The sequence below is a fragment of the Carcharodon carcharias genome, chromosome 1 (genome assembly GCF_017639515.1).
Source record: "Carcharodon carcharias isolate sCarCar2 chromosome 1, sCarCar2.pri, whole genome shotgun sequence".
Taxonomy (NCBI): domain Eukaryota; kingdom Metazoa; phylum Chordata; class Chondrichthyes; order Lamniformes; family Lamnidae; genus Carcharodon; species Carcharodon carcharias.
The window spans coordinates 236,659,860-236,674,139 of record NC_054467.1 but is presented as its reverse complement, the minus strand read 5'-3'; the positions used below and the strand labels follow the sequence as shown (position 1 = coordinate 236,674,139).

General features: G+C 45.9%; 1 protein-coding gene across 4 annotated transcripts in view; it reads right to left on the bottom strand.

Annotated features, from left to right (window-relative positions):
• Positions 1-2,102: 2,102 nt before the first annotated feature.
• The window catches only part of LOC121285277 (leucine zipper putative tumor suppressor 3-like), a 56,819-nt gene continuing 44,641 nt past the window's right edge, over positions 2,103-14,280 (bottom strand). For all 4 annotated transcript variants that reach the window (XM_041201913.1, XM_041201815.1, XM_041201847.1 and 1 more), the window contains exons 3-4: positions 8,510-9,346; positions 2,103-3,086 (exon numbers count right to left, since the gene is read on the bottom strand). In XM_041201913.1, coding sequence (XP_041057847.1) covers positions 2,379-3,086; positions 8,510-9,346 — 1,545 coding nt within the window. In that variant the 3' untranslated portion in view covers positions 2,103-2,378. The remainder of the gene's footprint in view (positions 3,087-8,509; positions 9,347-14,280) is intronic.

The following is a 14,280-nucleotide window of genomic DNA, read 5'->3' as shown; positions in this document are numbered from 1 at the left end:
AAGGAAAAAGATGGAGGATTTGGTGAGAAGGCAGGTCGATAGGGCTATTTTGTCAGAGTCAGTGCTTGAAGACCTTTTATCCGGGTTTAAAGGGCTTTACAAACATAAGCAGTTTCATAGAAAAAATATAGAAGAACTGCAGGGCACACAATAAACCAACTGATTATAGCCTCCGAGATTGTTAATGCACAATACAGTGGTTTCAGCAAGTACTTTGTAGCTTGGTGCTTCTCATCAAAATTGAGTCATTCTCAATGAATGTTTGAGTTTTAAGTATTATTTAACACATTATTCATCTACTGAAACATAAAAACTCCATGGCGGGATTCAGAAGAGGGAGATGGGGATACGGATGGATGTGCCATTTCTTTGCAGCACCATGCTCTGTATTTGATCGTATGAATTACATGATTCCGCTGTGCCAGCTTCACAGAAACTGATGGTTGGTACAGGTAGTTTATGCACTTTTGCAGTGATAAAAAGTGCCGTTCACATAGATTGTGCTAGAGATGGAAGATTTACGTCACCATTAGTTTGTCTCTTCATTTCCCGATTTGCAGTTTCTTGCCGCACCTGTCACAGACTGAATCCCTTACTAATGGAACACAGAAGTATAAGTCGTACAGCACCAAGAGCCCATTTCACCACTCAGTAAGATCACGGCTGATCTGTAACTTAACTTCATTGACCTGCCCTGGTAAAATGATAACATGATAGCAAAAAATGAGGCCATGCTGAAGTAAGACACCACTTGGTGATGCAACACAACCAAAAGCTTGCAATGGATGGCCAGAAAAGTTGGGCTTCAGCCTGCCTCTGCAGGGCCGCAAAGGTATGACTTGTTTTTACAGCTGTCTGGCTGTTAAGCGGCTCAGGTCGTGGCTTCCAGTCGCATCGGGGGAGGATGTTCCACCTCTGAGAGTTGCCAGCATATCAGATGGCCAGCAGCTCTCCAGTGCCACCATGAGGGGTGGCCACTGCTGGTACTACAAAGAGTCCCCCACGAAGAGCAGCATGTAGGCCAGACTAGGGCGGTTTCACCAGGTCCAGTCAGCCGGGCCCTGGCAAGGGGAATGGGGAATTGTGATTGGGAGGCTGGGGAGGGGGGGAGTAAGTGGAGGCGATGATCACCATTGGGGAGGCGGGGGGGGGGGGGGGGGGGGGTGGTGGGATCTCTGTTGGACAGTGCCCAAACAGGAGAGTCCCCCACCCCCGCAAGCCCCAAGCCTACAGCCATGCCACCAAGGGTTAGCCGGCAGCCTGACCACATGGGCTGGACACCCCTCCATGGATGGTAACATACCTGCAGCAGTGGGAGGTGGCCCTTCAGTGACTATTAATTGGTCACTTAAGGCCTCAATTGGCCCAAGGGCAAAAGGGCTGCCTGCCACCTAACCCTCCACTGGTAAAATCCCAGCAGAGGCAGGTAGGCAACAGGCGTGGTGCCCCTGCCAGGCCACCTGATTTTACACCCACCTTCATCTTCCCGCCCACTCGTGGGGGCAGGGAAATTTCCGATCAATGTTTCCGGGCTATAAGTCATTGGAACACGTGACTGAAATGTGACATAAAAACAAAAGACGCTGGAAAAGGCTCAGCAGGTCAGGCAGCATCATCGGTGGTGCGAGGAACAGAGTTAACACTTCAGGTTGATGACCTTTCACCAGAGCGAGATGATATTGGAGAACAAACGGTTGTTAAGTAAGTGCACAGTCAGGGGGAAGGAAAGGGGCAGAAGGTGGAAGGAATGGAGGGAGGAAGGAATGAAAAGGGGAAAGTCTGTGATAGGGCGGCGGGCAGGAATGATTCATGGACAAGCCGGCTGCCTGCCCCTAGGAGCGTTCTGCAGCATTTCCTGTTTCCACTTCAGGTTTCCAGCATCTGCAAGTATTTTGTTTTTCTGTGGTTGGTTGTTGGATTCCCAGAACTCGGGGTGTGGCAGAATGCCAAGCAGGGAATGGCTGCACTAGCACGTTCGCCAGTAACAGATCAACACTGCCACAAACCAAGAAGCAAGTCACCAGAACAACCCCTTCTCCCCATGCTGGCCCCCCCCACCCCACCCACCCCCATCCCCCCCACTTACCCCCACCCACCTCCAGCTGCTGAGGAACAGAAACATAAAGGAAATGCAGTATCACTGTAAAGGTGGTGGTGGAGGGGGTAGGGGCAGGGCAGGCAAGGGCTGTGATGGTTAGACCACACCCAGTTTCAAAAAGTAAAAATGTGGAGGCCAGATTTTGGATTCAATCACACCATGACAGACATTGTGCTAAAATGAAAAACAAAACACACGGGTTGGCTGAGAATCTAACAGACAAAACATGTAAATGGTCCCACATCGACATCAATATGAAGTGTACAGTCATTCGCACAGATTATATTTCGGTCGATTCTATCCGTTCGAGCCGGGATGGCGTCCATTGCTTGATCTCGTCGGCTGTGGGAGAATTGGCCTTTGAGCTTATCTCGTCAAGTTTGCTTTCTAGTGCCTGGTTCTTCTGGTACATTTCCACATAGTTCAACTGCAGCTGTTTCTGATATTTGATGACTTTCTCCTTCTCCTCCTGCCACGTCTGCCTCTCCTCCTCGAAGTGGGTGGCCTGCTGCTCGTGCTGCTGTCGCTCGAGCCTCAGCTCCCCCTGCAGCCGCTCGATCTGCTTCTTCAAGGTCTTCACCGCGTCCTCGTTCTGCCTCTGCATTTTCGCCTCGTCACTCTCGCAGGCCAGCTGGTCCCTTGGCTCCTCGGGTGGCTCCTCACTGCACCAGTTCTGGCGGCCCGCAGTGGCCAGGGCCTGCTTTAACCCTGAAATTTCTGTTTCGTTCTGGCCCAGCTTTTCCCTCAAGAGCTGGGCCTCGCTGGTTTTCCTCTGCAGCTCGTTCTCACACACCTCCAGCTCTATGCCCTTGGCGTTGACGGAGTCCTTCAGCGTGAGGACCTGCTCTTCTTTGGCCCTCAGCGCTGATGTTGCCTCCTTTAATTGTGTCCTTAATGCCACTATCTCATTCAGTTTCTGGGCCACGTCTGCTTGCGAATCCTTCATCTGCTGCTTCATTAAGGAGATCTCGCCAGCCTTCTGGCATACCTGAGGCAAATATAGAGAGTGTGAGAAAAATGGCCTCGCGCATCCTTGACTTTAATCGCTCCACCATTGGCAGCCGTGCCTTCAGCTGCCAGGGCCCTCGGCCCTGGAATTCCCTTCCAAAACCTCTCCACCCCTTTTCCGTAAGATGCTCCTTAAAACCTACCCCTTTGATCAAAGACTTTGGTCATCTGCCCTATTGTCTCCTTATGCAGCTCATTATCAAATTTTGCATCATGACACTCTTGCGAAGTGCCTTGGGACATTTAATTATATTAGAGTTGTTATATTGATAAAAGGTGTTGTTATTTGAGGTCAGAGGAGTAGCACAAACAGAAGTGTAACAAAAATTCATTTTGTTACACTTACATCATAGTCAAAAGCCTCGATATTGGCTCTCACTATGTCTTTGAGGTCGTATTGACAAATTAAAAAAGCATCCATTGAACTCCTAAAGTTTTGCATATCAATGATGCTCACAACGCAGGCCAAACCATTTCCAATGACGGAGTGGCAGAGAAAACTTACTTTTTTTTTTACACAGGGGTTTGGTATAATCTGGAACACACTGCCTAGAAGGACGATGGAAGCAGATTCTAACTTTCGAAAAGGGAATTGGATAAATACTGGAAAAAAGAAAGTTTTCTTGGGCTAGAGCGGGGGAGTGGGATGGACTGGATAGCTCTTTCAAAGAGCCAGGACAGGCACGATGGGCCGAATGAGCTCCTTCTGCGCTGTAAGAATCTATGATCTCCGATAAAAACGGTCATTAAATAAAACGCCAGTGGTCTGAAATTATTTTTCACACCTTGGCCTGACAGGGAAGTGATGTCAGTGTGCTGAATTATTGGCCGGAATTTTTCCGTCGGTGAGTTGGGGGCGGGGCCCGCTCGCCAACGCGAAAATGACGCGGGATGACATCAGGAGGAACCCCCAACATCATCCCGCCCCATTTAAATATTCAGGAAGGCGGGCGGACAGTGCGATCAGCTGTCCACCTGCCGACCTGTCAGTGGCCAATTGAGACCATTGACATGATAATGAAGCCAATTAAAGGCCCTGCCCGTCCAACTTTAAGGCTGGTGGGCAGGCCACGACCCCCAGCGGGCTTCTGATAATACACGAAACCTCATCCACCGGCGGGATGGGGTTTCATGTCTGTTTTAAAAAACTTTAATAAACTTTATGTGATATTTATTAACATGTCCCATCTCATCTCGTCAAGTTTATAAAACTTCCAGCGCTCTCCCTGAGACAGCATTTAGTCTCAGAGAGCAGTGCGCTCTTTTGCGAGCATGCATGAAAGAGCGCACTTTGACAGATGGGGAATCCTTCAACACCGCCCCCCCCACCCCCCGGCCCCCCACAGCCGCACAAAAAGTGCATAGCACTTCCTGTCTAGTGGCCCGCTGGGCGGGCCTTAATTGGTCCGCCCATTCAAAATGGCGGCGAGGCCCATTTCGGCAGTGGCGATTGGCTGCCCGCCTGCCGCCAAGCCGGTGGGGCCCGCCCACCCATCAAGGGCAAAATTCTGCCCATTATGTGGTAAGAAATTTTGACGATAACCTGAGATGCGTTAATAGTAACCCCATTGGTATAAACAGAACAAAGCACATGGAAGCTGGCCCACACATACCCAGGAGCTGCTAGCAGCCTGACCTATACCTTTATTACAGAGAAGGCTCTCAAACTAATTCTGCGTCACTAAGCTCTTACTAATACTAACCTATTTATATGACAAGGAGAAGGTATAGGAGAAGGCCATTCAGCCCCTCAAGCCTGCTCCACCATTTGATGAGATCAAGGCTGATCTGCATTTTAACTCCATCCACCTACCTTGGTCCCATATCCTTTTATATCTTGTCTAGCTTGAGGGGCTGAATGGCCTTCTCCTATATCTTCTCCTTGTCATATAAATAGGTCAGTATTAATAAGAGCTTAGTGATGCAGAATTAGTTTGAGAGCCTTCTCTGTAATAAATGTCAGACTGCTAGCAGCTCCTGGGTATATGTGGGCCAGCTTCTATGTGCTTTGTTCTGTTTATACCAATGGTGGGGGGGGGGGAGGGGGGGGGGGTGCCATCTTGTCTAGCAAAAATCTATCAATAAAAAAAGGAAAACTCACATTTACATAGCACTTTGAAGTGGCAGTGCAGGAAACGCAGCAGTTAATTTGCTCACAGCAAACTCTCACAAACAGCAATGTGATCATGACCAGATAATTTGCCTCTGTGATGTGATTGAGGGATAAAAATTATTTAGGGCACTGGAATAACGCCTCCAGAAAGGTCATCGACCTATTAACTATGTTTCTCTCTCCACAGACACTGTCAGGCCTGCTGTATATTTCCAGCATTTTCTGCTTTCATCTCAGATTTTCAGCATGTGCAGTATTTTGCATTTGTATGGAGAGTGTATATAGTGTGAATCCTAAGGCATCACTGTTGTCTGGGGGCAGGTTGGATGGACCAGAGGGAGTTTTTCCTGTTCCCTCACTGTTCACATGTTTATAAGATCATGTTTTGCAAAAGGAAGAGAGGAAAAAAGAACCAAGGGTAGCTGCCGCATAAACTGTATATCCACAGGTCCCTGAAGGTGGCTGGACAGGTAGATAAGGTGGTCAAGAAGGCATACAGGATGCTTGAATAAAAGCAAAATACTGCCGAAGCTGGAAATCTGAAATAAAAACAGAAAGTGCCAGAAATACTCAAGAGGTCTGGCAGCATCTGTGGAGTGAGAAACAGAGTGAATGTTCTGAGTAGAATATGACTTCTTCTCTGCTTCCAGTAGGAGGTGCTACACACAGTTTGTCCAGAAATTAATAGAGGGCTCAGGAACTCCCAATTAGCATATTCAAGGGGCCTAATGACCGTTTCACCAGACTAAGCATTGCACTCAAAATAAGACACGAGTCACATGGTTATGAGTAACTCAGCAAAACTTGTGGGGTAATTGAGGCTGAAAGCTCATTCAAACACCCGACAATAGCTGAAAGCATGTACGAATTATAAAGTCACTTATGTCAGTCCTAATATTCTTGCTTAACATGAAAAGTTCTGCTTCTTTCAAGGTTAAAGTTATTTTTGTAACTGTGCTAGAGGAGAATAAGTGTATCCCAATGATCTATTTTTGCCTCCCCTCATTTGTCACCTACATGCTACCCCTTGGCAACAGCATTAGTTTTCACATGTATGTTGTCAAACCCAACTGTAACCGCACCACCACCTCTCTCATCCCCTCCACTGCTTATCCAGCATCCAGTACTACATGAGCAGAAGTTTCCTCCAATTGAGTATCAGGAAGACCGAATCCATTGTTTCTTGTCCTCATTCTAAATGTTGTTTCCAAGTTACTGACGCTATGCCACTCCCTGGCAACAGTCTTGAGACTAAACCATTCTGTTCACAACCTTGGTGCCACATCTGAAGGTGAGCTTCTGGCCACATAGCTCTGCCATCATTAAGTCCCCCTATTTCTACCTCTGTAACATCGCCCAACTTCACACCCCCATCTCAGCTCATCTGTGGCTAAAATCTTCATTCCTGCCTTTGTTACCTTAAGACTTGACTAATCCAATGTGTTTTATTCTGGACCCCCACATTTTATCCTCTGTAAACTTGGTGTCATCCAAAACCTTGCTGTCAAATTCACCACTTACCCTTGTGCTCACTGACTTACAAGCAGCTGAGGAACTCCTGCAGTGAAGTCATGGAGTTGAGATGATTGTTCTCCAACAACCACAACCAGCTTTGTGCTCATTATGACTCCAACCAGTGGCAAGTTCTCACCCCCCACCACCCCCCACCACCACCACTGACTTTGATTTTGCCAGGGCTCCTCGATGCCACACTCAGTCAAATGCTGCCGTGAAGTCAAGGGTGAACGCTCTCTCCTCACTTCTGGAATTCAGCTCTTTTTTCCATGTTACAGACCAAGGCTGTAATGAGGTCAGGAACTGAGTGACCCTGGCAAAACCTAAACTGAGAGTCAGTGAGCAGGTTGTTTCTGAGTAAGTGCCGCTTGATAGCACTGTTGGTAACACATTGCATCATTTTACTGATGATCAAGATGGGACTCTTGGTGTAATTGGTTGGATTGGATTTGTCCAGCCTATTGTGGACAGGGCATATCTTGGCATTTTTACACATGGCTGGATAGATGCCAGTGTTGTAGCTGTACTGGAACAGCTTGGCTAGGGACGCAGCCAATTCTGGAGCACAAGTCTTCAGTACTATTGTTGGAATGATGTCAGGGCAAATAGCCTTTGTAGTATCCAATGCCTTCATATGTTTCTTGATATCACGTGGAGTGAATTAAATTGGCCGCAGACTGGCATTTGTGACCTTGGGGCCTCAGGAGGCCGCCGAGATGGATCACCAATTCTGCTTTTCTGGCTGAAGTTGGTAGCAAAGTTTGCACTGGCATGCTGGGCTCTGCCATCGTTGAGGATGGGGGCATTTATGGAGCCTCCTCTGGTTAGTCGTTTAATTGTCCACCACCATTCATGACTGGATGTGACAGGACTGCAGAACTTTAATCTGATCGGTTGGCTGGGGATCACTTAGCTCTGTCTATCACTTGCTTCTGTTGTTTGGCATGTTGCTCATGTCTTAACTTGTAGCAAGTCCTGTTCCCCCATTGCCTCTGTACTTGCTGACTTATGATGCATCAGTCAGGAAACTTCTTGATTTTAAAATTCCCATTCTTGTCCCTCCCTACCCTTGTGATCTCCTCCAATCCCACAACCCTCTGGGATGTCTGCACTCCTCTAATTCTGGCCTCTTGTGCATTCCCAATTATAATTGTTCCACCTTGGTGGCTGTGCCTTCAGCTATCTAGGCCCTAAGTTCTGGAATACCGTCACTACATCTCTGTGCTTCTCCACTTCGTTTTCCTCCTTTAAGAATCTTCTTAAGCCAACCTCTTTGATTAAGCTTTTGGTCATCTGCCCTAATATCTCCTCATGTGGCTCAGTGTCATATTTTGTTTTATAATGCCCCTGTGAAGTTGCCTTGGGAAGTTTCATTATGTTAAAGGCCCTATAGAAGTTGTGTTGTTTGTTAGATAGGGCAGCAAGGGACATGGAGCTAAAGCAGGTAAATGGGGTGAGACATTGATCAGTCTACTTGAGTAGCAGAGCAGGTCTAGAGGGTTAAATGGACCAAATCTTGCTCTTACAGGCCCACAATGTGTTTTGACATTGATTGGTGGAGACTACATGGCCTATGTAACAGTGCCATATGCAAAGCATTCTTAGTTACTAATGTGGTATCAGGAGGAATCAGAGAGTAGAGCACTTGCAGAGACCCAGTAGTTGGCTCTTTCAGCTGTGAACTGTCCTCTGTGGGGGCAACATTCAGAATGAATGAACAAAAAGTGGGAAGTCACTGAAATCATAATGGGACTTTAATGATAACTGTCCCTTACCTCCCATTTGGTCTCTTCAAGTCTGGGCAGAAGTTCGGATTGCTCTTTCTTAAAAGTCATGCATTTTTTCTCCAGCTCTTCTCGCTGTTGCAGCAGCTGTCCAATATCCTCTTGCAGTTTCTTCTTCTCTTGTTGGAGCTTGAAGATCTGAAGCTGTAAGGCCTGCTGGGCTCTCTGTGCCTTCTTGGACACCTGCTGGAGCTTGTTTGCATAATTCTGCTTCAGGTCCTCCATCTCACGCTCCCATATCTTCTGCTTCTCCTCAAAGACTTGCACTATGGCCGCTTCACTCTTGTCCAGGCTTCTTCTCATCTGGAGAACTTCCTGTTCCTTCTCCCATAACCGGTCTTCAAGGTCCTGAATGATATCATCGTTAGACGGTGAGTGATATGTTAGTGTTTCCTGCATATGATTAAGTTTGTTGAATGACACCACGCTTTTACTGGAAGAACGTCCACTATCGGAGGTAGATATTCCATTGTAGCCCAGCATTCCCCTCTCTCCGTATGAAGTTCCTAGACGGTTGATGTGGCTTGTAGACGCACTCATTGGCCCAATGTGCTGGCTGTAACCCATTCCATAGGTAGGAAGGCTGGTCAGTGAGTTGCGGCCAGAATCAGACATGCCTCCGCCATGGTTTATAGTCCTACTGTGGCCTGCCTTGTCCAACCCAGCTCTCCCGCCCGAAGGACTGTTGCTACTGGTATGATGAGCATCAAGGCTTTTCCTGCTGTCTATAATTCCATTGCTTTGTGGTGGACAGAGGTTCTGCATGGAGTGGAAGTTTTTGGGGACAACTGGCTTGAAAGCTGAGGGCCTAATCAATGACTCACTGTTCTGTAGAGGAAGGAGAGATGCATCATTACTTTTCATCATGACTGATTGAAACTGTTCACGTTAATGCATCACGATCCAACATCACTGACATTTTGTTTGCATTTACACTGTAAGACCATTTTTGTAAATTACATTGCTGGTGTACAGCCTCATCCATCAGGAGCAGAAACTGCCAAACTTAACCCTAATGAACAGGAAACCACAGGACTGGCCAGGCTCCTTGCTGATACCACAATGCTATCCTCAATTCTAGCATCATTGTGAAGTAAGGTCCCCTTTGCACCAATGGTAAACTCCTGGAGTAGATATGCAGAGTGAAGATCTGACCGGACTCTGAATGAAGTGAAGCAAGACTCTGCTTTGCTCCAGATTCAGGTTGGATCCTGTCTGGCTTCAGGTTGAACTTATACCTTAACTGAGCCAGGAAAATGCTCCTACTTTCCTCATTGTGCCTTCAAATAACGAGGGAAAGGACTATTCAGTCAGACATGTCACTCCACCAAATGAAGAAAACAAAAAAGAAAACGATCACCCACAGCTCAAAACGTTCCTGAATCTGATTCTGATGGGATGTGAAGGACAGGGATTAGACCAAAGGTGCAGAGGGTGAGGGTTCTTATAATGTAAACTGTAACTGTCGCATAGTAGCATCTACAAGATGCACTGCAACAACTCACCAAGCTTCCTTCAACAGTACTTTCCAAACCCCCAACCTTAATGCTCATCTAGAAGGCCAAGAGCAGCAGATGCTTGGGAATACCAACATCTGCAAGTTCCCCTCCAACTCGCACACCATCCTTACTTCAAACTATACCGCCATTAAGAAAAAAGTGCAGAGGGTAGCTTTCAATGAGCTAACATAGGCATGATGGGCTGAATGGCTGCTTCCTGCGCTGTGAGATTCAGTGATTCTGAGTGTCCTTTACATCAAAGCTGAAACTGTTCCTTTACTCACATCCTTAACATGCATACAGAAAACTGTATAATAAAGCTGCTTGCAGTGCGTGCCTGCCATCACAAATGTGGTTGTTGACAGTTTGATACTACTGCATCCTAAGATAAACATAACCATTTCCCAGTCTAGAATGGAGAGATAAAACTACATGGTGGCCATGCAAGCTGGCGTGCTCTATCTAGGTGTAAGGAAAAAGATTTCATGCAGAGGAAGAGAGTCCAGGAATCGAGAATTAGGTGGTGGCAGTAGCCAGTTTTGGTTTTGTGATGAACCTCTGCTCATTTACCTATTTGTTGTATATCTCACTTAATGTTAATAAAACCATCTCAAAGTTTTGTACTAGACCACTCCTCCTCCTGTAGGTTAGATGTAAATGGTGCTCATTAAAGACATAAAAGAAAAAAGAACTTGCATTTATATAGTGTTTGTCACAACCTCAAGACAGCACAAAGCATTTTAGGGTCAATGAAGTACTAAGTGTAGCCATGTTGTAATGCAGGAAAGACAGCAGCCAATTAGCACAAAGCAAGGTCCCAGAAATAGCAATAATGAACAGATGATCTGTTTTTGTGATGTTGGCTGAGGGTTAAATATTGACCAGAACACCACGGAGATGGGTTCACTGTTTTGCTTCTGAATAGTGCCATATGGGATGTTTCACTGCCAGCTGAGGGGGAAGAGAAGGCCTCAATTTAATGTCATGTCTGAAAGACAGCACCTTGGGCAGTGCAGCACTCCCTCGGTGCTGCACTAAAGTGCCAGCCAAATCACATGCTCAAGCCCCTGCAGTGGAACTTAGACCCACTGTCTTCTGACTAAGAGGCAAAAGTCCCACCACTGAGTCAAAGGCTGACATCAAGACAACACTGTAGCCCCTCTTTCCTCTAACTCCTGGTGTGTATGAGGGCTCAAAGCCAGCAAGAAATGTAAAAGTTACCATTTGCCTATTTTCTGTGACTAAGGAGCAATATGCCAATGCACAGACTCTTGGGATCCCAGTGCCCTCCTGTAGCTGTTTAAGCATTGAATGATTAATACCCGTCATTAACCACAACAGTTTCAGCTAAACTTAGTACAAAATCTCCCAGGAGATGGTGCTGCTTCCATCTGTTTGATGGTTGACAGCTCTGATGATTTTAAAAAAGATGTCTTGAATATAAAATTTATACAGTTCAAGTATGAGCTGCTTGCTTAAACTGAAACCACACAGGAATTTAATGTGCACTCGGAATTCTCATCTTAATTTGAATTTCTGTCAAGTCAAATTTAGTTCACAGATATTTAAAACATTAGACTCAGATTTGAGTAATGCTTGTATTTTATGAAGGCCTTGTAATGAACTGCATTACAAAGCTTCCAAACCTAATGATATAACCTTTGTGCACCCACATTTTCTGCACTGTTTAAAAAGTTCTCTCATCCCCTTCCCTGCTTAACCCTGTTTCTGTAAATTGTGTGATAGGACCAAGTGACCTCTTGCCAGGTGAGTTCTCAGCCCTGGCAGTTCTTCAGTTGACCATTTGGAAGGGCACACGAGCAGTCCAAGGGTGACTCAATCCAACATATTTCCCACCCTCCAGACTGATCCTAATCTGTGCCCATTTATGGTCACACAACCACATGAGGCATGGTGACAGTTGTGGTTCACGGGTTCCATTCTAATTCTAACCAGAGTGTTACTGGAAATGGTTTCTCTTCCTGCTCCTGCAACATTACCTCTAATGTCTCCCAAGGATTTACACTTGGCCCTCTCCTATTTCTTATAAACACGTTGCCCCTGCCTATTTCCACTTCCACAACACCAACTTTGTCCCTGCCTTAGCTCATCTGCTGCTGAAACCCTTAACTGTAACCTTGTTACCTCTGGACTTAACGGAATGATTTCCTGCACATGTCCTTAATTGCAATAAGTCCCATTCACCCAGCACCCCTGTGCCTACTGACTCAATGACCCTACACTGGCTTCCAGTCAAGCAACAGTTTGATTTTGAAATTCTCATCCTTTGTTTTCAAATTCCTCCATAGGTTTGCCCCTTCCCATCTCTGTAAACTCCTCAAGCCTGACAAACGTCAGATATCTGTGCTCCTCTAATTCTGGTCTCTTGAGCATCTCCGATTTTAATTTTTCCACGATTGGTGGTTGTGCCTTCGGCTGCAGAAGCCTTTCGCTCTGGACTTCCCTCCCTAAATCTCTCCCTCTATTTTACCCTTTAAGATGCTGCTTAAAACCTGCTTCTTTGACCAAGCTTTTGGCCATCTGCCCTAATATTGCGTTACATGACTCGGTGTCTAATTTTGTTTTATAGCAGTCCTGTGGAGTGCCTTAAGGCATTTATGATGTTGAAAGCAGTTTATCAGTTGTTGTTATTGTGCTTTTCCAAGGAAATCTGCTGTCCTTGCCCAGTCTGACCTATATGTCACTCCAGACCCACAGCAATGTGATTGACTCTTACTGCCCTCTGAAATGGCCTAGCAAGCCACTATGGAAAAGTCAAATAAAAATTAACTCGACGGACCTCCTGGAATTGACTTAGGCACTGGATACTCCTTCACCGTCGCTGGATCAAAGTCAGTTAACTCCCTCCCTAACAGCACTCTAAGTTTACCTACACCACATGCACTGCAGCAGTTTAAGAAGGTGGCTCACTACCACCTTCTGAAGCGTGATTAGGGATGGACAATAATCCCTAGAATGAAGACAAAAAAATGTTAAAGGTCCCATGGCACTATTCTGAAGAAGAGCAGGGGAGTCCTCCCCGGCCTCCTGTAAACCAATATCTACTCCTCACCCAGCATTCCCAAAACAGATTAACCGCTCATTATCACATTGCTGTGGGAGCTTGCTGTGCGCAAATTGGCTACCATATTTCTGACATCACACCAATGACCACACAAAAGTGCTTCATTGGCTGCAAGGTGCTTTGGGAGGTGAAGTCGGCACTTTATAAATTATTTCTTTTCTGCCATCTAACCATTTGGCATGGTATGCCAGAATGCCAGTTTTTTGCAGATTTGATTTAAAAGCTCTGTTGATGGGATTTCCCTCTCCATTCCCACCCTCACCTCTGTAAAGACAATGATCGGGTGACGCATCGGCTACAATTCAAATTATCAGTTATCCAAGCTAGCTAGTTAATTACACTGGCACTTGATTAATTAATTATGCTGTATATTCGTTTGTGCTGAATTAATATCGCTCAGCTTAACACAAACCTGGAAATCGTCCAAAGAACTTCTTCATTCAAACAGCGATGGACTCTTGTTATAAAAGCTGCCAGATTCTCTGCTGAATTTATCAGCTCTGCAGTTATTTCCTTCACACTGTAGGCAGTTTTTCAGACTGGCAAATCACCAGAGCCACACACGATTAACTTTAAGCTCGCATGCTGGGTGGGAAACCCACAGGTTCGTGTGGAATGTCTGTCTTACACCTTGCACAAGATTATTCTCCTTTGAGTATAACTGAGAGTGAAACCGGGTGGGGTTTACAGCCAGCATTGCACTCCATCCATACAGGGAGGTTAGATTAAAATCTCACCCACCATCTTTGCTTTGCTTGTCTATTCCCTCTCCTCTATCACTGGCTTGCTCTCACACGCAACAATTTCTCCTGACTAGACAGAGCAAATGGAAAAAAAATAAATTTAAAGAAACATTTTGATGCAATTGCCCTGGCACATAAAGAACAAAATGTACTTATCTTTATATAGCACCTTTAATTTGGTTAAACACCCCAAGGTGTTTCACAGGAACATCATCAAACAAAACTTGACACGGGGTCACAGAAAGGCAGATGACCAAAAGCTTGGTCAAAGCGATTTTAAGGAGTGATCTTAAAGGAGGAAAGTGAGGTAGAGAGATGTGCACTGTGGATTGCATAGTATTTCATCCATTCTCCTCAGTTCCAGGAGATACACCTTACAAGTGATATGTACAGGATAGAGTGGGAGGATGTTTGATAGCTGTATTTTTATTTGCT